This window comes from Diadema setosum, chromosome 14 (genome assembly GCF_964275005.1).
Source record: "Diadema setosum chromosome 14, eeDiaSeto1, whole genome shotgun sequence".
NCBI classification, from domain to species: Eukaryota; Metazoa; Echinodermata; class Echinoidea; order Diadematoida; family Diadematidae; genus Diadema; species Diadema setosum.
In genome coordinates, this window is record NC_092698.1 from 1227665 (window position 1) to 1251682 (window position 24018).

The following is a 24018-nucleotide window of genomic DNA, read 5'->3' on the forward strand; positions in this document are numbered from 1 at the left end:
ATTTTTCTCTGTTGTCTTGAGATATATACGTCTGTATCTAACTTGTGCGGTCATGACTGTAAGAAGATGGAGTGAATCTGTAGTACTGGTACATGTAGGCCTATAATGACACGCGTAAAAGAAAAGGGTGTAATAACTCGAATTATAACTGGTCAAAAGTATGATACTTTACTGCTTAACAGTATGTGGATGAAACAAAAAGTCGCATAGAAATACGCGTTTAAGTGTTTTCACCTTTTCAAAAAAGATATAACATGACGTAAATTTCAATGAATATATTTGGAATTTGACTGCCCATTCGCGAAATTGAAAGTTTCCTTTTTCGGCGAGTGATGTCGATTTTTAATGAACGTAGAACACCAGCTCAATTTGAATACCCAGTTTACGAATTCGAATACCACTTGTGCAAATTTCATATGCTAAAAGTTGCAATTTTGAAAGACAGACTGTGCGATAACGAGGTTTGTTTGTTTTTTTCTAAATTAAATGAACATTCTATGAAATGGACTGACAAAAGTGTGAAATTGACCGGGAAAACCTATATTATTGCAAGGTGATGAAGGTTATACAGCTGTACATAATTCCTCTGAGATAAACGTGAATTTTCTGAGCTCTCTGCAGATCAATGAAGTACACTTCATGTGAGAATGAAAACAGAGATCCAGTCACACCATTCCAAGCAATATTTAGTTTCACTAAAGCAATGTAGAGTAGAATCAGACAAACGGATTGGTCGACTTTTCATTAAGTAATCAATGAATTAATTCATTCATACATTTTTTATTTTCATTTCAAAACAATACATGGGTATACAAACGTCAAAATGATGCTATATTCTTGAAACATAATGTTACATAATCAGTAGAAATACATCTTGTTTCATTAAGGACTAGAAGGAAATGAAAATTGAGGGGCTGCTAAAAAGCGAAATTGTGTATGCGTGCAGTCCCCTAACTTATTTACGTTACATTACTACAATACATTTATACAAAACTTACAAAACCTCAGGCATTGTCTAAGTCGAACATTATTTCTGCTCAAGTTCTTTATTTTTTCAACTTATTGGTCATAACCGTAAATAAAATCGTTTGAGAAGAGTTAGCCATTCCCTAACCCGAGCAAACTCGCAAACACAGACGCACGCACACACACACACACACACCAACTCACACACACACACACACACCAACTCACACACACACACACACAACACCCACACACACACACACACACCCTCGTGGAATGTTTCCCCATTTAAGTTTCTATCCCCCAAATCCAGCCATCGCCATGTTTCTTTAAATCCTTTATCGCACAGGAAAGATCTATTGGTCCGACTATAGTTATAGAGAACCAATTACCCCTAAAAAATTCAATGCATTAATGAGTTAAGTTTGAATACTTTCTCAATTCATTTAATAATCCATGTTTACTTGCTTTTAATTGCTGTTATCATCAAGATGCCCCTTTGGATCACATACTTATTGTACTTACGAACCCGAACTACTAAGAACGTTTTGCAACCTTCGAACTATGAACAGACGACTATCTTATCGCATACGTGACTGATTTCGTGAAACGCATGAGGCGAGTGTATAGAGACAAATTATAGTCTTTGTGTCAAGTGTATTTGATAGGCGAAAACTCTTGCACAGCGCAAACCAACCATATCTTTATCCTTATTGTTTTCATTGGAGTGTGAAGTCGGACTCACAATGTCCGAAACTTTCATTGGTATCGTACTCAGACAACTCGACTGGCCAACGGTGACTGTCGGGTTAGTCGCGGTCATTATCACTCTCCTACTTCTCGATATCAGACGCGGCAAAGGCTTCCCGCCTGGACCCACGCCACTTCCTATTGTGGGAAATGTGTTTGGTAAGTTACTTGAATGAATTGAGTTCGCCGTACGTGGCATTTCGTTGGATTTGTGGCATATATCAGCATATATGGGATTTGTAAAGTCTATCACTTAGGTGATCTGCGTGAAATCGCGTAATATCACCTATTGTTTCTCTACGAATTCTTTCTTTCTGTACAAATCTGGTGTATCGATTATCTCAAAAAGTTCATATAAACATATTATGTTTCCCCAAATGGATTGGCTATCCCTATGATCGGTCAACACTCGTCGCGATAGATTTTCGCCGCACATAATCTCTATCATGACCATTGGTAACTCTGCACAGCTGTTGGATGTCAATAGTATATTGACACGGTCGTCCTGACAGGGTCAAACTGACCCGAGAACATACGACGTTCATACGTAAACTTGAGTATTCAGTTTTGTCAACCGGGCCTAAACTGTCATTTTCAGAGATTGATTCTCTAATGTAATCAGATTTACTGATATTTTGCCGCAAAGACCTAGAAACAAGATATTAGATTCATATTCCAAGTTTTATCCACCATGTCCAGGGGCGGATCCAGGAATTCCGTAAAAGGGGGGGGGGGGGGGGGGCGCAACTAATATTTCTTGTGCCACTTCGGGGTTTCATTTCATTTTTTCTTTTTATTTCTTTTGCTCTTAAAGGGATGGTACAGTATTGGTGGAGATGAGAATTAGGCTTTTAACTTTTTGAGAGATACCAAGAAACACTTACGAAGTAGTACAGAGCATACCATTTTAAGAGGAATTCAAAGATTATTTGACGAAAATTGGGTTTGGAATGACTGAAACATCCAAAAACAAAGTAAAACAAAGTGATCATAATAAAGTGTGGGTCCCACACTTATTAGAATCGCTCTGTTTTGGATATCTCAGCCATTTCAAAACCAATTTTCATCAAATAAACGCTGAATTCCTCATGGAATTACATGCTCTTTCATATTTTATAAGAGGTTTCTCATTATCTCACCCATAAATGTTAGAAACCTGAAATTGGGTCTCAACCAAAACTGTACGATCCCTTTAACTATAAATAAAGGGGGGGGGGGGGCGTGCGCCCCTTGCGCCCACTCTGGATCCGCCACTACATGTCAATAAAGTGATTGTTGCTATATACAGGTTGAAAGTTCTCCGATTTTTTTTCTGTTTGTCGGGTTTGATAATAATGGTGTGCAGACAATTACAACAATTTTTATAGTAAACATGTTAATCCAGTGTTTTGTTTGTGTTTTTTTTTTCTAGGATTCAACGACCGCCCAGAAATTGTATTCCGCAAATGGGGCCGCCAGTATGGCCAAGTGTGCAGCTTCAAGCTCGGGTCTCGCTGGGCCGTGGTCATCCATGGATACGACGTCGTACGAGAAGCCCTCGTTTCCCAAGCAATCGACTTTGCCGATCGCCCGGATTTTTACTCCAGTGGGTATCACATCATAACTGATCATGGGCGTAAATCCCGGGGGGGATGGGGGGATATATCCCCCCCTGAAATGGAGGAGGGGGGGGGGTGGCCTGTACAATCATCCCCCCTGAATTCTGAAGAAAAAAAAATGGAGGAAGCAGAAATGTGATTGTATCAATTTTGGCATATTGCATGACGTTTGTACGCCGGCCTTCAGACAGGTAACAGAGCTGAACAGTATTCTATCTTGTAGGAAATCGAATGCATAATTTTCTCAAGCGCTCGCTCGCTTCGCTCGCTCGCGGGCATGGACATACACTGTAATGCATGGCTCAGACGTTGACAACGTCAAATAGTGTAGGCCTACATGTAAACATGCTAAGACGAGAGTAACTTGGGACCATCTGCAAAATATGTACGAAAACAAACAAACAAACAAACAATAACAAAACTATATTGCCATAATTGAATCCCCTCCATTTCCTAAATCATTCATGAGGAACGACAGTGACTGATAATTCAGTCAAGATACATCTATGGGTATACCCAGGGAAGATCAAGGGCGTCGAAAATATCTCGGGGGGGGGGGGGGGGGGCAAAGGGCATTTGCCCCGCCCCTACGAAAGTGTTTAGGCAGGCAAATCATTTATCCCCCAAGCAATTTCCGAGATGAGGACAAATTTCGAACTTTCTTAATGGAATTATTGTCCAAATACCGCCAGAACTATGCACCAAATCGTTGAATTGCAATCATAAACGTGCAAAAGCTCCGCTATACTGGATCCCTTTCGATAAGTACACTGTTGAGATTGACGTATATTTCCCTAATTTGTCAAAGAGTGTGCAGCATATCTTTCACTTAACAAAAGCTCCCTCATATGCAGAGGCGTCAATGGGGGGGGGATGGTTCCCCCATAAAAGTGGGACAAACCAAATCGCCAAAATATAGCTAAAAACGGCAGTTTTGGGGGTGTAAAATGTCAAAATTTTAAAGCTCGCTCGCTCCGCTCGCTCGCATTTAAGCGCTAAGCCATTCCCCTGATGTTGCTACCAGTGATTGACAGCAGTTGCGCCCGGTGCGCCCCCCCCCCCCTAATCTCAAAAAGCAAAAAATATAGCTACAAATGGCAGTTTGGGGGACTGTAAGATGTCAAAATTTTTCAAGCTCGCTCGCTTCGCACACTCGCATTTAATCATCATGCCATTCTCATGATGTTGCTGCCATAAATTGCCAGCAGTTTTCGCCCGGTGCTCCCCCTTAATTTCCAAAGCTAAAAATAAAGCTACAAACGGCAGTTTTGGGACTGTAATAAGTCGAAATTTTGAAGCTCGCTCGCTCCGCTCGCTCGGATTTAATCATTATGCCATTCTCCTGATGTTGCTGCCAGTAATTGCCAGCAGTTTTCGCCCGGTGTGCCTCCCCTTAATTTCCAAAGCGAAAAAATGCAGCTACAAACGACATTTTCTGGAATTGCAAAATGTCAAAATTTTAAGGCTCGCTTGCTCCGCTCGCTCGCATTTAATCGCTATGGCATTCTCCTGATGTTGCTGCCAGTGATTGACAGCAGTTGTGCCCGGTGCGTCCCCTTTTATTTCCAAAGCGAAAAATATGGCTACAAATGGCAGTTTTGGGGACTGTAAGATGTCAAAATTTTCAAGCTCGCTCGCTTCGCACACTCGCATTTAATCATTATGCCATTCTCATGATGTTGCTGCCAGTAATTGCCACCAGTTTTCGCCCGGTGCTCCCCCCTCCCCCTTAATCTCCACAGCGAAAAACATAGCTACAAACGGCAGTTTTGGGACTGTAAGATGTCAAAATTTTGAAGCTCGCTTTCACTCACTCGCATTTAATCATTATGCCATTCTCCTGATGTTGCTGCCAGTTATTGCCAGCAGTTTTCGCCCGGTGCTCCCCCCCCCCTTAATTTCCAAAGCGAAAAATTTAGCTACAAACGGCAGTTTTGGGACTGTAATAAGTCAAAATTTTGAAGCTCGCTCGCTTCGCTCGCTCGCATTTAATCATTATGCCATTCTCCTGATGTTGCTGCCAGTTATTGCCAGCAGTTTTCGCCCGGTGCTCCCCCCTTAATTTCCAAAGCGAAAAATATAGCTACAAACGGCAGTTTTGGGACTGTAATAAGTCAAAATTTTGAAGCTCGCTCGCATTTAATCATTATGCCATTCTCCTGATGTTGCTGCCAGTAATTGCCAGCAGTTTTCGCCCGGTGCTCCCCCTTAATTTCCAAAGCGACAAAATGCAGCCACAAACGACAGTTTTGGGGACTGTAAAATGTCAAAATTTTCAAGCTCACTCGCTTCGCTCGCTCGCATTTAATCGTTATGCCATTCTCCTGATGTTGCTGCCAGTACGAACTGCCAGCAGTTGCGCCCTGTGCGCCCCCTTAATTTCCAAAGCGAAAAAATACAGTCCAAAACGGCAGTTTTTTTTTTACTGTAAAATGCCAAAATTTTCAAGCTCGCTCGCTTCGCTCGCTCGCATTTTATTGTTATGCCATTCTCTTGATGTTGCTGTCAGTAATTGCCAGCAGTTTCACCCGGTGCCCCCCCCTTAATTTCCAAAGCTAAAAATAAAGCTACAAACGGCAGTTTTGGGACTGTAATAAGTCAAAAATTTTGAAGCTCGCTCGCTCCGCTCTCGCTCAATCATTATGCCATTCTCCTGATGTTGCTGCCAGTAATTGCCAGCAGTTTTCGCCCGGTGTGCCTCCCCTTAATTTCCAAAGCGAAAAAATGCAGCTACAAACGACATTGTCTGGGATTGCAAAATGTCAAAATTTTAAGGCTCGCTTGCTCCGCTCGCTCGCATTTAATCGCTATGGCATTCTCCTGATGTTGCTGCCAGTGATTGACAGCAGTTGTGCCCGGTGCGTCCCCTTTAATTTCCAAAGCGAAAAATATAACTACAAATGGCAGTTTTGGGGACTGTAAGATGTCAAAATTTTCAAGCTCGCTCGCTTCGCACACTCGCATTTAATCATTATGCCATTCTCATGATGTTGCTGCCAGTAATTGCCACCAGTTTCGCACGGTGCTCCCCCTTAATTTCCAAAGCTAAAAATAAAGCTACAAACGGCAGTTTTGGGACTGTAAAATGTCAAAATTTTCAAGCTCACTCGCTTCGCTCGCTCGCATTTAATCGTTATGCCATTCTCCTGATGTTGCTGCCAGTACGAACTGCCAGCAGTTGCGCCCTGTGCGCCCCCCTTAATTTCCAAAGCGAAAAAATACAGCCCAAAACAGCAGGGTTTTTTTTACTGTAAAATGTCAAAATTTTCAAGCTCGCTCGCTTCGCTCGCTCGCATTTAATTGTTATGCCATTCTCTTGATGTTGCTGTCAGTAGTAATTGCCAGCAGTTTCACCCGGTGCCCCCCTTAATTTCCAAAGCGGACAAAATACAGTCACAAACTGCAGTTTTGGGACTGTAAAATGTCACAATTTTCAAGCTCGCTTGTAACAGTTTGTCAGAAATATATCACTCTCCTCCCACTTTATATTTCATGCAAAAGAGTGAGACATCCGATCCCTGTAAATTGTGTGTGTGTGTGTGTGTGGGGGGGGGGGGGGGGGTTACCAAGTTTCTCTCACCCCCGTCCCCCTCAAGGCTGCGCCGGTTCGGTTATGGGCTTGTAATCGTGGTGATGGTGACTATCGCCGATCATCCCCCCACTCCTCAGTATGGATTTACGCCGTTGTAACTGATCACAATGATTAATGTTTGACAGAGTTATTACACAGGCTTAGGAGTAACATACAAAACAAATTTACAAATAGTTATATAGCATTCAGTAACATAGGTTTTCCCGGCCAATTTCGCACTTTTGTCAGTCCATTTGATAAAAGGTTCATTCAATTTAGCGAAAATCCTCGTCACTGCACATTCTGTCATTCAAAATTGCAACTAGTTCGTTCAATTTAGCATTTCGGTCAATGAAATTCGCACATGTGCCTTTCGAATTCGTAAAACGGGCATTCAAATTGGCACGTGCTCTTCAGTCATTCAAATTCGCCAGCACTGGCGGAAAATGGTATTTCAGTCATTCAATTTCGCGTATGGGCAGTCAAATTCCAAACATGTTCATTCAAATTGGCGTAATGTTATTTCTATTTTGAAAAGGTGAGAACCATGATTTATACATATTTAAATGTGAATTTTTGTTTCATCCACACACTGTTAAGTATATAGTAAAGGTATCTTTGACCCTAAATAACTCAAGTTTGTTGTTCTGTAACGCCCCTCTTCTTCCATACATGTTATCAGAACTATACATGCCATGCTTGCACCAGTACCATTGATTCACTTCACTTTCTTATGTCCAGTCATAGCAGCACGAGTTAGATACAGGCGTATCTCTCAAGAAAACAGGGAGAGAATCATAGAAGCATTTGAGGGTAATAACCTTGACAAATTGATGGCTAGAGCTGATCCAAGAACTTTTATTTATTCCTAATGATAATTAACGCAATCTAGCACCCACCAAATGAAAATAATGAAACATGCAGATGAAAGAAATAATAATGTAAATTGAAACCTCCTTCTCCAATTATTGACAAAACAAACTTAAGATCAATGTATCTGTGAATGAAATAATGCAATCGAACATTATAAACACATACACTTATTTTGAAAGTACTGTTGCAAAGGTGATATCAGAATAAAAGCATAAACGTGTCTGCTAAATTGACTGCAGAAAATCCGAAATTGGATGCCCAAGAATGAATTCGAATGAACGAGCGCAGCGTATACGTGATCACGTGACTATATCGTGCTAAATTGAATGAACGATTTGCGAAATGGTGCTTGTCTTCCGAATTTGAACTGAGAAAGTGCTGATTCGAATGATGTAAAAGGTAATTTGAATGCTCCAAAATGAATTTGAATGAAAAGATTATAAAATTGAAATACCGAACATGCCGTCTAGGCTAAATTGTGCTAAATTGAATGCAGCAATTAGGAATTGGACTGAAAAAAGTGCGAAATTGGCCGGGAAAACCTATATTTCTCAATTTCGTTTCTGGGAAAGAGACATACCTTGTACCAATAATTCATCTTTATGTACATTCAATGTTACGAATTATGATTACTGTCTGTTGTGAGTGGTTCTGATTATATTTCATTACTGTTTGTATAGAGATCATCGTCTTATACATGACAACTGCATGCGCTCATGTTTTTTTCGAAAGGCTGTCACTGAATAATGGTCAATTTACTTTTATTCTCCATCATATCAGTGACATTTAATGTTGTTTTCTTTGTTTTTGCGCAGAACACATTTCATCACATTCTGATGCTTTTGGCACCATTAAGCATTGATTGTGATTATTGATTTGATAATGATAAAAGAAACAATGAAGTCAATAAGAAAAATGATAATCACAATTCTAATTTCTGCCATGATCATAATATCATTATTAGCATTATGAAATATTCGTTACATTGAAAATTTTCATTCTTATTCTCATCATCAAATGGCACTTTACTGCTACTATACTGTTGTTACTATACTCCCACTTCATAATTACATTTCTATAATATCATTGATTGCATTGTTAAATCATGATTATTAATTATGATCATGAAACATTGATATTGATCAGCAATGACTATATGTGTTTTAAATGGGGGTAGTTAATCGAGCCTTCCATGTTTTCACCACATGCATATTGTGAAATATAGAGGAAGAAAGGAAAAATATGCATTTCAAGCATGAATTCTTGGTTTTATTGCTATTCAGGCATTTTGTGCATAATAATGTAAAATGAATTGTTAAAGCATGGAGCTACTGCATGTGTTGTAGCTCCATGGTGAAAGGTAACACGGGAGTGCCGTCTGCACGTAAACGTGACGCTTCAAAACGTCTAACTGTATGATGATATTAATACCTATGTTATTTTATTTGATACTTCATAATATAGTGGAGTTACTAACAGACGGATATAGGGACATTGTGTTCAGTCCCTATTCGGAGAGCTGGAAGTTACATCGGAAATTGGGCCTCACCGCTCTCAGGTAAAACTTATAACATATTTTGTTTTTCAGTACAAGGTCGATCCCTTGTTTTGTTTTTTGTTTTGTTTTTGTTTTTTTCACGAGAGCGAATTGTTTCCGGGGATGGATTGAACCGTATGTTCAAAATAACCACATGCCAAATTAGAGACAACATAGATATTATACGTAAAAAATACCGCTATATAATCTCCTGATTGTCACTTAGCTAAGGGTTCATTACATTGTGTTTATACAGTTATGAAGCAGTCAATTTACTTTGTTGTATCTTAGTCTGTCGCATCCATCACAGGCAAGCCTGCTCTCATCACTACTTGTCTGTAACGACTACCTGCCTATTTCAACCATGCAGTCCTTACATAGTATTTATATATCAGAAATCCTTCACCAAGAAAAAGAGTTACTTAGAGGATTATTGCTATTGATGTAGTCATCGATATCGTATCGAAGTTCGATGGAAACGGATTTCCCGCTCTAATCTCTTGGTCAGGCATTTTGCTACAGGCAGCAACCTGGAGAGGCTCGTATCGCCATCTTTTGTCAAGATGGAAGAAAACCTGGAAGGAAAAGGCGGGAAACCCATGGACCCGACTTTATTGATCACTCTGACGTTGTACAACATCTTCAGCATGATGTGTTACGGTGTCAAGTAAGTCTTTTCCTCCATGTGCGCCTTCTCCTCCTCCTCCTCATCATCATCTCCCTTATCCGCATCCTTCTTCTCCTGTTCCTCCATCACATTCCCTTTTTGTCACTTTCCTTCCTTCTTGTCTTCCTTTGTTTAATCAATTTCAACATTGATGGTGGTTAATGCAAATTGCTCATAGGTTTTCTGCATAATATAAGAATAGTGTAGCGCGAAACTTGGGCGAGATACAATCAAACATCATGAGGGGTCACGCTATTGGCTTAGCGCACGCAACTTCATTTCTATGATAAATTCAAAGGTAAATTGATCCAAGCATTTTGTTCTTCTTCTTCTTCTTCATGTCACTGTCATTGATGTTGTTTAACCAAAGAGATGCGTTGGGGAAAATCTCTTTGTGTTGAACGATCCTGATGGCGTTGTGTATGAACAATGTAAAAATTAATTCCAACACGACAAATACAGTGTACTATCAATCATGGAGTTACTCCTTGATTACACCATGCTCGTATACCTTGAATAATTATGTTCGTCAATATGTCGTTCTTCGGAGTTTTGTGATAGATTTAGGTATAGACAATCAACAGACCTATGCATTGTGAAGGTCCATATGGTATGAGTCTTTATCTTTCGTATTTTTTTTTTGTTGTAATGCGTGTGTGTGTGTGGGGGGGGGGGTGGGTGTATGAGTAGGCATTTAGGGTGGAATCGTTCAGGCAGTTGCTTTTGTGTGTGCGTTTTGATTTCCTTTCTATGGATTTATTGATGTACTTCTGTAATACGAGACTAACAAATCTCTCCTTTTCATTTTGTCACTGTCATTGATGTTGTTCAACCAAAGAGATGCGTCAATTTAAAAGGCTTTATTAAAAAACATATTTGTGATGAAATGTATCTGAAACTGTAAGTATATTATGCATTGTTTCCACCTCTGCCTCTTTTCTTCTCTTTTCATTGTATCTTTGACCTTTGTTTTATCAATTGAATTTGTATGATAATAATTGTTTAGTTGAAATGTATTGATAATTGTTTGAAGGGGATCATTTCCAACAAGCCTCGTGTGCGCTTTCTATGATCCCTCCATTCAAAATGTATAAATGTACCAAGGCAATTGTGTTTTGATCGTTTGTAAATGTTATGTTTTGATATGGAAATAAATGAATAAATGAATGAATGAATACTGTTCGCGTTCAATTCCGACAGTTACAACCTCGACGACCCAGGTCTTCTGGCCTACAAGAAGACGTGGGACGAGGCTATGGATGAAATTGGTATGGGGCTTGTAGCAGACTTCTTTCCGTTGGCCAAGGCCTTCCCAACCACAGGGCCTCGTGTGATCCGCAAGTTCTCCGACAGGTTGAATGACGTCATCTTGCCGCACTTCGACAGCCGGAAGAAATCCTTCGACCCAGGCGAGTATTTCCGGCGTCACGCGCAACATGAAATCCTTGTGCTGGTATGTTACATGCCCATAACTGCATTCTTGAATGAATAATGACTTTATACTGGTAGGTTTAAATCATGTACTGTGAATGTTGTCATCTCATGACAATGTGTTTAGTTTGAGTTCATTTCGTCTACCCAGTGCGCGCAACCAGTGCAGTGGCGAATCCTGAGGGGGCGCACCGGGCGAGCGCCCCCTTTATAGTCCTTATTTTTGGTTTTAAAAAAAAAAAATGGGGGAGGGGAGGGGAAGGGGGTGCATCCCCTTTAATTTTTCAAAGGCGCCTCCCCTTTACGGAATTCCTGGATCCGCCCCTGCAGTATAGGTGCTCAACCTCTGCAGAAAACAACAAAACTGTACGTGCACGCTGATGAGTTTGAGACCGCCTATACAAGTCAAGTATCAACACTCCTTTCAACACCTATATACCATTATAGGCTTGCATGATTTGAACATACATTATTGTGTCACAACACTCAATCTCGACATTTTCTGGCGAAAAGTAAAAGTATATTGTATGGGAAATCCGAGTTGCATATACGATAAGATCCCAGGTAACATGCCCATATGGGTTGCATATGGGCCCAATATGGGTTTGAATATGGGTCCCACATGGGTATGCCCATATGGGACCCCTAGGATTTTGCACCCAAGATTTACATGGGACCCATATGGGCGATCCCAGATGGCCCATATGAGTTCCCGCTGGGGCCCATGTGGGTAATGTATGTGGTAAATATGTGGGCACTATGAGGGTTTTCCCATATGGGCTTTAGCTGGGAAATCATCATGGGTCCCACATGGGTATGCCCATATGGGGCCCCTAGGATTTTGCACCCAAGATTTACATGGGACCCATATGGGCAATCCCAAATGACACATATGGGTTCCTTGTGGGACCCATCTGGGCAACGTATGTGGTAAATATGGGGGCACTGTGTGGGTTATCCCATATGGGCTTTGTGTGGGGTTTCATCATGGGTCCCACATGGGTATGCCCATATGGGGCCCCTAGGATTTTGCACCCAAGACTTACATGGGACCCATATGGGCAATCCCAAATGACACATATGGGTTCCTTGTGGGACCCATCTGGGCAACGTATGTGGTAAATATGTGGGCACCATGTGGGTTATCCTATATGGGCTTTTGGTGGGGTTTCATCATGGGTCCCACATGGGTATGCCCATATGGGGCCCCTAGTATTTTGCACCCTCGATTAACATGGGACCCATATGGGCAATCCAGAATGACCCATATGGGTTCCCAATGGGACCCATCTTGGTAATGTATGTGGTAAATATGTGGGCACCAAGTGGGTTCCCCATATGGGCTTCAGATGGGGTTTCACCATGGGTCCCACATGGGTATGCATATATGGGGCCCCTAGGAATTTGCACCCAAGATTTACATGGGACCCATATGGGGGATCCAAGATGGTACATATAGGTACACCGTGGGTCCCATCTGGGTAACGTGGCTAACATTTTTGCAAACGGTGAGTTTACCATATCGTGTCTTTAACCTATGGAACAGGCCTACCTCATTATGATTAACCACAGCTTGCCCAGCGGCAATGGCAGGAGACACTTGCACGTTGAGTTGATGGAAAACTGACACCAAACCTCTGTTATGAGCAGTCCACTTATTGTATAGATTTTGTGTTTATTTCTTCGATGAACAGCCCTAGTAAGGTACGTGGCACATCTACGAAAGCTACCTAAATACCATGTAAACATACTGTATATACACTGTACATCCACCACCACCAATGACCTACACATAGAGAGGTGTTATTCCCCTCAATTCACTCTTGAATGTATGTAGTCAATAGATCAAGTATCTTATTCTCAAAGTGAATATACAGTGTATTTGTGCATTGTTCTAATTGAAATCTGTTGACCTGTGTCCCTCAGCTGGATATAGGCATTCATAATATTACTTGATAAACAAGCGTAAAAGCTAGAAATGGTGAGATCTTTTTAACAGCTTCTGTACGGGGAATAATACCCAAACTAAACATGTTGATTGAGTGAATGCAGCAATATGAAAAGAACAGTTCAGTAAGGTTTGAAGAAAATTGCATAATTCCGTCAAAAATTATGCTCTTTTGAAATTTTGGTGTTGCCACCTAATTCTCCCTGAACCTGTGCTGCAAACCGCCTCTGTTTTTGTCCATCCAGCTATTTTATTCCACTGTTCTGATTTCTTATTGTGTAGACCTTAAAATGTGTGCTGCGTGAGGTCTTGCTGTGTTTGTCCATCTTTTCTCTTCACCAGATCTGCAAGGACAGAGGGAGAAATATATTCACGAAATTACAATCTTCATATAGAATGTGTTACACATGTTATTCATCAGAAATATTGCTAGATTCAATTATTGAGAGATACAGGCATGCAACATTACACTGTATTTGAATACATGACTGTATAAAGGAATGCGTAGTTACATGGATTTAAAAAATTCAGTATATAATTGTTAGCCTACTCTTACAGGATTTGTTCGACTTTCTTCATAACTAGAGGGTCATATACGTAGTTTAAAACTATCAAAATGAATAAGCTTCAAAGGGAAAGAGAGAGAGAGAGGAAGAGAGGGACAGAAATATTTTCAGTGTACATGTATTACCATTGGTTTTCATTTTCATATAATGGAAATAATATCGAATTATACACTAGAGAATCTTTTGCAAATGCAATGTATATACAATGTATTTCAATCTTCATTTGATTGTGAAACAAGAAAACAGAATCAGTCAAAGGATAAGTATAGTTGTTATACATGCAGAGCAAAGGAAATCACAACAATTACGAATTAGGAAAAACGACTTAGAACATTGCATAAAAGTTACTGCTTGAGGGTGACGGAGTAGAAAGATATCAACTTACACCTCATCTCATTACGTAGGATTTTTTTTTTTTGGAATGAATCTTTTAATTCATTTGATTGTAAAACAAACCCAGGAAGATCAAAGGACAAGTTTTGATTATCCATGAAATGGTAAATGACAAGTAAGATTTAGGAGAAGGTACAATTTTAGTAAATTTTGAGTATAATTTGATTAAGTGAACAGAAAGACAGACACAGACAAAGGAATATGTGTATACATTAAAAAAAGATTGCGAGTGGTCAATAAATATTTTGGACAAACGATATCAAGTTAATCCAACAATAAATTGCTATTTACTCGATATTGACTACCTGTAGGGCCTATAAATCAAATCTATTTAAGCTCATATACAATCTGGTATGATTTATAAACCTATACATGACTTATTTCTTAGAAAGAATTTGAGACATAACAATACACTATAGATAGCCTTTAAACCCCCAAACTATCTTACAATTGTACTTCTATCATAAGAGGGAATGCATTATGGTTATCAATTACCTCTTTAGAGAAGGAGTAATACAACTAAACAACATAAACATATTTATAGTAGATAGAAAAAAAATATGCCAACTAGAGCTATGATGACACAAATTAATATCAGTAGGCCTATACATGTATAAACTTGTTTTCATATATTTCTAAATGCCACTGCTATACTGATTACTATACTGTGAAACGTATCTGTGTTTAAAGTGTTACGTACACGTTGTATATACACATCTCTGATAATACAGGAGCATGAAAATCGCAGTTAGGCTTCACTCACTCAGATCTCCTCCTAAATACATTTTATGCATGTCACAGTAAAACTAACTGCAATATTTCTGAAGCTAAGCGTCTTTCTCACACGCTTAGTATTTGGTAGCTGCAAAAATACTTGTGCTTTCCAGTTAATTGCCAGGATATACAGTCAATCTAGTAATAGAGCCAAGCTTTCGATAATATGCATATGTCGTCCAGTCATTTGAGAATTGGTGTTTTCTTATTGGAATCAGGGAGGCGAGTCTCCCTGCAGTGGAATGTGACCTTTGTGACTTTATTATAACCCAAACAACTGACCACAGCCTTCTGCAGAGATGCTGTGGAGTTGGGGAGGTTGAATGACCTTGCCAGCTCCTCATACTAAGTACCGTACGGTGTGGGTGTGTTTAGATGGTTCAGGATTGAATACTACACAGCTGTACTACCATTATACTGTGTGGGACGTGTTCATACCAAACCATTACACAGTACTGCGCATAAACTTATTCTCCACTTGGGCTTTCGTGGTGAACCTGAAGATAGCGAGTCTAGATTTTTAATGTTTCCATTATAATACATGTATGTAAGAATGTAATTTCTGATTTGACATCATCATAATGTATACTTTAAACTATGAGTGAACTGGAATTACAATCACTGAGTGCTTTCAGCAGCTCCCTTTCTTTCAATACAGCTCACAGCTAGTGTTTTCCCTTATTGCAATTATTTGTAAAATTTTGTACGTGTAAATGCTTTCTCAAATACTGTTACTGCATTTTTTTTAAATGAAACTCAATGATATGAAGTATTGAAATGAAAATGAAATAATGCTAGGCAGGTTGAGCGTTACAGCATAGATTTCTATACACAAAGTACGAGATTAAACCCCAGATCAAATATATAAAGCAATATTGACATAAGAATTAAACAAAATCATATAACACAGCAGGCATATAACCTTTGAATACACCTCTCTATCAACATGTGTAACATTCTATGGATGATCCATTGAGGCAACATGCTCACATACCATCCCAACTTACATATTTGATATATTGCCTTTATAGCTTGCCGACTTGGGATTAGCTTTTTCAATAACTTGCAATCGACATCTTTACCTGAAATACAACATGCTGACAAAAATAAGTTTATTTACTTACCTAAAATGAGGTGAAGACAGATGATCATCAAACTCTGACTGTACTGAAGGAGATCATTCAGTCCTAATGCCAATGCATATACTGTACTGCATAACGGTCATGTACTGGACCCTTCTTTCAAATTCTGGGTCAGTTCCATTTTCAGGTAGGGGTGTGTTTGATGAGCAGGTGGGTTTACCCAGTTCATTCCCATGTAAATCCCATATGGGCATTTGCATATCTTACCCAGATGGTTCTACCCAGGTTGACCCCATATGAAACCCATATAAGCATTTACATCTATTCCCCAGATGGGTTTGCCCAGGTCATTCCCATATGATACCCAAATAGATTATGCTCATCTCTTACCCAGATGGGTTTGCCCAGTTCATTCAAGTATGGTACCCACATCATCTCCTACCCAAATGGGTTTGCCCAGTTCATTCCAATATTTTACCCACATAGATATGTTGATCTCATGCCCAGTTCATTCCCATAACGTACCCAAACAGATATGTCCATCTCTAACCCAGATGGGTTTACCAATTTCATTCCCGTATGGCACCCACATAGATATTATGTTCATCTCTTACCCAGATTGGTTGCGCAGTTCATTCCAATAATATGGTATACCGAGTACCCTCATAGATATGTTTATCTATTACCCAGATGGGTTTGCCCAGTTCTTTCCCAAATGGTATAGCCAAAAAAGATATGTTCAGCTCTTACTCAAATGGGTTTGCCCAGTTCATTCCAACATGGTACTACATAAATATGTTTATCTCCTACCCATATTTTTGCTCAGTTCATTCCCATATGGTACCCACATAATTATGTTCATCTCTTGCCCAGATGGGTTGCCCAGTTCATTCTAATATGGTATACCTACATAGATATGTTCATCTATTACCCAGATGGGTTTGCCTAGTTTTTTCTTACAAGGTTCCCAAAAAGATATGATCAGCTCTTACCCAAATGGGTCACAAGTTGCTAACTTCATTCCCATATGGTACCCACATAGATAGGTTCATCCGTCACCCAGATGGGTTTGCCCAGTTCTTTCCCATATGGTACCCACATAGATATGCTCAGCTCTTACCCAGATGGGTTTACCCAGTTCATTCCAATATGCTGCCCATGGAGATAATTATGTTCACCTCTAACCCAGCTGGGTTTACCCACTTCATATCCATATGAAACCTATATGTATATTGACAGATCTCAGACAGATCGGTTTGCCCAGTTGTATCCCATATGGTATGCATATGGGCATCGGTATCTCATCCATATGGGTTTGCTCATTCCATGCCCATATGGAGCCCGTATGGGCATATAGGCTACATATATTACACAGGTGGGTTAACCCATTTACTTCCCATTTGGAGTCCATATGGGCATTTACATGTACTGCCCAGATGGTTTCCCCATTCATTTCCCATGTGAAACCCGTATGGGCATTTACTTATTTTACCCAGATGGGTTTGCCCAGCTCATTCCCATATGAAACCCATATAGATATTTATATATCTCACCCAGATGGGTTTGCCCATTTATTTCACATGTGTAACCCTTATAGACATTTACTTATTTTACCCAGATGGGTTTCCCCAGCTTATTCCCATATGAAACCCATATAGATATTTACATATCTCACCCAGATGGATTTGCCCATTTATTTCTCGCACGAAACCCATATGGACATTCACTTATTTTACCCAGATGGGTTTGCCCAGCTCATTCCCATATGAAGCCCATATGGATATTTACATTCATTACCCAGATGGATTCACCCAGTAGATTCCCATATGGTATGCATATGGGCTTTGCATATTTTACCTAGATAGCTTTGCCCATTTTATACCCATATGAAACCCATATGGGTATTTACATATCTCGCCCAGATGGGTTTACCCATTTTGTTCACATGTGTAACCCATATGGACATTTGCTTATTTTACCCAGATGGGTTTGCCCAGCTCATTCCCATAGGAAACCCATATGGATATTTACATTTATTACCCAGATGGATTCACCCAGTAGATTCCCATATGGTATGCATATGGGCATTGCATATTTTACCCAGATAGCTTTGCCCATTTTATACCCATATGAAACCCATATGGGTATTTACATATCTCGCCCAGATGGGTTTACCCATTTTGTTCACATGTGTAACCCATATGGACATTTGCTTATTTTACCCAGATGGGTTTGCCCAGCTCATTCCCATAGGAAACCCATATGGATATTTACATTTATTACCCAGATGGATTCACCCAGTAGATTCCCATATGGTATGCATATGGGCATTGCATATTTTACCCAGATAGCTTTGCCCATTTTATACCCATATGAAACCCATATGGGTATTTACATATCTTGCCCAGATGGGTTTACCCATTTTGTTCACATGTGTAACCCATATGGGCATTTAACAATCTTACCCAGATGGGTTTGCCCAGTTCATTTCCATTATGATACCCACATGGGTAGTCCCATTTAAAAACCCATATGGGTTATCCCATATGGGTCTGATGCTAAATACATATGGGATTTACCCTAACCCAGATGGCCCACGTGGCCCGGAGTATGCCCATATGGGTCCCATATGGGCATGTTACCTGGGATTATACCTTGCCTAAGTAGTTTAGTTTGCTACTCTCAAACAATAATGACAGATTGTATGTTTTCTGTAACATTATAGTTGACTATCATCTCGATGGAATTCAGAAGCTCATAATATTCATTGTCAAAGTCAATATACATTAGTCCGATGTGACCATAATAAAGCAGACGTAGAGGGAAAGACAGCAGGCGATTATACTAATGCTTATTGTACTAGCATGTACTGACTGCAATTCGAGATTAATAAAGGTTTGTTATTCCAAAGGTTCGTTAATCAGAAAAAGGGAAAGGTTTGTTATTCCAAAGGTTCGTAATTTCGAAGATTCGATATATCTAATGCATCTTGCAACCTTTAACCTTTTCATTTTCGGATTTATCGAACCTACGGAATATTATAACAAACCTAATTTCGTTTTCTGACTAACGAACCTTCGGAATAACGAATCTTTTTCAATTTTTGATGAACACACCTTCGGATTATAGCGAACCTTATTTCGTTTTCTCACGAACGAACTTTTCGAATAACGAACCCTTTTCAATCAAACCTTTGGGGTAACGACCCGTGTTTTATCATCGGATCAACGAATTTTCGGAATAACGAACCTTATATTTCATTATCGGACAAACGAACCTTCGAAATAACACCACAGTAATGTTCGGATTAACGAATACCGATCAAGAACATCAAGTTATATGTATCGGGGAATTTTCTAGTTTCGGAATCAAACGAACAGTATTTCATTTTCGGATTAACAAACCTTTGGAATAACGGACATCACCCCACAATATACTTAAACTTCTCAGAAAAGATAAACGATGTAATCGACTTGATGCTGGAGGCTCAGAAGAAAGCCATGGACAACGAAAGCGACAAGCTCGACAGCCTCACCGACGTCCACCTCGTTCAAACGATCAGGAATATTTTCGGAGGTGATGAATGCGCAATTTCAGTTGGAGTTGGCAGGACATCTAAGAATTAGATTTTAGCAAACACTTAAGAGAGGTCTCACTGAGCTACCACGTTTTCGTCGCATTTCATGACACTGATATAATTATTGCCGTATCCTGTTACGACGTAGAAGCTGTGAATCGATTATACCTGATTAATACTGAACACTAAGACAAGAATTCTATAACTTGCCGGGTGATGTTATACATGTATTTTCTGCGTCAGACGTTATTGAAGTGATTTCAAAGAAAAGGAAAGAGGGAAGGAGTGAAAAAAAAAGAGAAAGAAAGAGAGAGAAAGAGGCAGAGACAAAGAAAATTAAAGACAAGAGAAAAAGTGAACAGCTATACTGAAACGGTGTCTCTCTAAACATAAATCTTGAATATGAATTGTAATCTCCTGATGCTAAAAGACGCAATATGTTGTCAGATAATACTGATATGTTGTACTATGAAAAACAAACTGAAGTCTATTTCTGATTTCAAGAACGATTTATGTTATAGGCACAGAACGAGCGACTCAAAGACAGCGTGTTTATAAATTCGTGTACACAATTTCAAGAGGAATTAACGCTATAATTATCTGATTGGAGGCAATTTGGGAAACTATACTTATGAAAAGAAAATTGGGGAATTTTCTCTTCGTACAGGGGGCGTCATGACATCACGTGACACGTTGCTATGGGCACTAGCCATCTTTGCGGAATATCCCGATGTCCAAGCGAAGATTCAAACAGAAATCGACCAGGTGATCGGCCGCGACCGTCTCCCGACCCTAAACGATCGAAACCACCTGCCGTACACCGAGGCGTCAATACTCGAGCTGTTCCGCTACACGTCCGTCGCGCCACTGGGCCTACCGCACGCCACGACCAGAACTACAACATTCCGTACGTATAGTACCGTTTTTTTTTCTTTAAAAAAAAAAAGAAGAAATTTAAACATGTAAGGTTTTAGCCCTCTGTATGCAACATTAATTTATTGTTCAGGGGTATTTGTGTGAAATGTGTACACATTTAATTAATCGAATTAAGCAGAAATAAATCAAATCAAATCAAATCAAATCAAATCAAATCAAATCAAATCAAATCATTTGACTTCTTTGCACAGTAAGGCGTAGAAACACTCGCTGGCACATCTCTCTCTATCCCATGTCACTATTTCCCCCTATTTCAGTTCAAAGTGTCCATTTCACTCAATGCGCCACGAACTTCATCTGTTATCTTTGCCCTCGTTCTATACATGTACATTAATGTATTTGAAAATCCAAGAGTATCTATCCAGAAACAAAGGTTTCATGTCTGAGTTAGAAACGCGGAGGGAATTGTATGAGACAGTTTTAGTGAGGGTACATTATCATAGAATTATATTGTTGTTGAAGATGGGCAACTTTCTTTTCTCTTACACAGGCATTTCGAATCATTATTAAAGAGTGGGTGATTTGTTTTTCTGTTTTTTCCTTTAGACCCATGGCTAGTTTGCATGATTTCTCTGTTGCACAACTTCTAACAAAGATTGCTGAACAGGTCTCTGTAAAGGAACCCCAATCCCTGATGATCCGGATGAACTCACCCTTCTAGTATGGTAGCCATACAAAATCATCTCTGAGTATCTTCAGTCGGTATCAGCGATTTCTGACATTAAGAAATTTGAAGGATGCATATTTCTACAGCAATGACACATTTTCTGTTAATCGTGTCTGGGTTTAGGTGGTTATACGATCCCTAAGGGAACGATGGTAGTCTACAATATCTGGGACATGCACTACGACCCAAAACAATGGAAGGATCCGGAGACATTCAGACCAGGCAAGTTTACAGGCTTTCACAACTTTTAATGCTAACTGTACTGAATCATAAATCTGATGTGATGTCTTTCTTTCTCCACCAAATGTTAACTCCCTCTCTTCCTTCTTTTCTCTGTTTTGATCCCTCTTCGCTATCCTCCAGCCGTTCCTCTTTCTACGGTCCCATCTTACAAGTTGTATTCTACCTCCTCGTTTTGTTGTAGTTCTTCTTCTATTTTTCTCTCTCCTTACTTTGCTCATTCACTGTTTATCTTTTTTTTTTCTTTCAAGCGGCATGTGATAATTATTACACTCTGAAATGAAATGGTAAATCAACATTTGAAATGCTGTCACTCCTTCAACATTTTGTTAAAAATGTAACATTGAAAATGTTATATTTTACACTAAAAATGATGAACTACCATTTCAGAAATGGTAAATCCATCATTTGAAGTGTAGATTTTAATTCTATACCACATCGTTTTTTAGAGTGTATACGTGAACCAGGAAAAACATAATACATGTATTGTACTTGCAACTGTATCTTGTTCTATGATGAAATCATGACTCTCCGACAATAACTTTATGATTCTGGCAATGATGTAAAGCATGGTAAAAAGCAATTCGTGTATAGCTTTCAAACATCCATTACCTTTAAACCACAGATGGATGTTATTGTGAAAACAACAATGGTCATGCTTCGAGACCAACCTGCGTCCTGGCTACTCAGAAATAGAAACGTCATTTGAAATTTTTTCTGTTTCTTCAAATACCTCAGGAAAGAGGTGTTTGATTTCCGATGCATTTTTCATTAAGAAAATATCAATACAGTACAATGTACATGTACTATGAGTGGTTCCATGACATTTGCTCCTGCGACAATTGCTCCCATGAAATATCTGCACGCTAAGCCAAACATAAATGCTACCCACAAACATAAATAACCAGAACCCTAATCCTAATCCTCACATCAAATTGAACCTTAAAGGGATCGTACAGTTTTGGTTGCGACCTAATTTCAGGTTTCTAACATTTTTTGGTGAGATAATGAGAAACATCTTATGAAATATGAAAGAGCATGTAATTCTATGAGGAATTCAACGTTTATTTGATGAAAATTGGTTTTGATATGGCTGAGATATCCAAAAAGAACAATTCTAATAAAGTGTGGGACCCACACTTTATTATGATCGCTTTGTTTTACTTTGTTTTTTGATGTTTCAATCATTCCAAACCCGATTTTCATCAAATAAACTTTGAATTTCTCTTAAAATGGTATGCTCTGTACTATTTCATAAGTGTTTTCTTGGTATCTCGCTAAAAGTTAAAAGCCAAATTCTCATCTCCACCAATACTGTACCATCCCTTTAAACCCTGTCACAACCCACACCCTAACCCTATAGTACATAGTCCTTGGAGAAAATGACACCGGAGCAATTGTCGCCGGAGCAAATCTTGTGTCACCACTACGAGTTACTGTATCCATCGCAAACTGTCTTCAAAGTCGTCACTTCCGACAAAATTTGTTCGGAATTCCACAGAAGCCTTTGCAAAGGGCGTTGAGTTCGTGCAGTTCTCTTTCATTTTTTATTTCACCTACTTAAATCTTTCATGCCGCGCTGATCTCAGAAAACTTCTTGGATGCTGACGGCAAGGTGACCTACAACCCGACCCACTTCATGCCGTTTGGAGCGGGAAAGAGGAACTGCCTCGGCGAGTTTGTTGGCAGAAGTATCATCTACATGATCCTCACATGGCTACTACAGAACTACGCCTTCAAGAAGGACCCAGCGCAGGGGGACGAGACCCTTCTGAGGAAGAGAACGGGAGTGCAGGGACGTTTTCCCAAACCATACGAGATTCTGATTGTCAGACGAGATTGAACGAGATTAACTTCATCAACACCCCCAATGAAGTAGTAAATAATGAAAGCGGTTTCATTTGTTGTTCAGCACACTCTCGTTATGACGAACATGATTACATTATGTATCGAAACTCTTATTACGACGACGTAAAATTTAAGGTCCAAAATGTATTTTCTATATAGAGTAATTATCTTTACATACTTCATTGTTTATCAGCTATGTATAGAAAAAAAAGTTTCAATAAAAAAGAGAAAAATGCCTGTCCCAATGACTTTGTAATACAACTTGTAGCAGGAGTCGCCTGTAATCGCTGTCATTTCGACCAATAATACCTATAACTATTGTACCTACTATCAGAAAACGTGATTGTAATAATTTGTGTACTTATTCCTATGGTGAATGTTCACGCAGTAGTTGTGAAGATATGATGAGAAAGCAGCTAAATCCTATGAAGTGAGCTGAACAACATGCAGCGGCAAGATGGGTCATTACTGTATTTATGATATCATTGATTAGCCCTTTTTTGTGCCAATGAGTCCATGTGCACAAATTTGAGACATCTTTCACACTGCCTTTCAAATAAGTGTATACGTGTACTGTAGTTATAGGATATCATC

At 39.5% G+C, this 24018-nt stretch overlaps 1 protein-coding gene across 1 annotated transcript; it reads left to right on the forward strand.

The window, feature by feature from the left end:
* The first annotated feature begins 1712 nt into the window (after positions 1–1712).
* Positions 1713–23419, forward strand: LOC140237818 (cytochrome P450 1A5-like). The gene is made up of 9 exons (XM_072317747.1): positions 1713–1875; positions 3128–3301; positions 9223–9316; positions 9804–9962; positions 11163–11371; positions 19607–19732; positions 20401–20640; positions 21460–21558; positions 23166–23419. Exons 1-9 carry the CDS (start codon positions 1713–1715, stop codon positions 23417–23419), a joined length of 1518 nt encoding a protein of 505 aa, XP_072173848.1.
* The last annotated feature ends 599 nt before the right edge of the window (positions 23420–24018 follow it).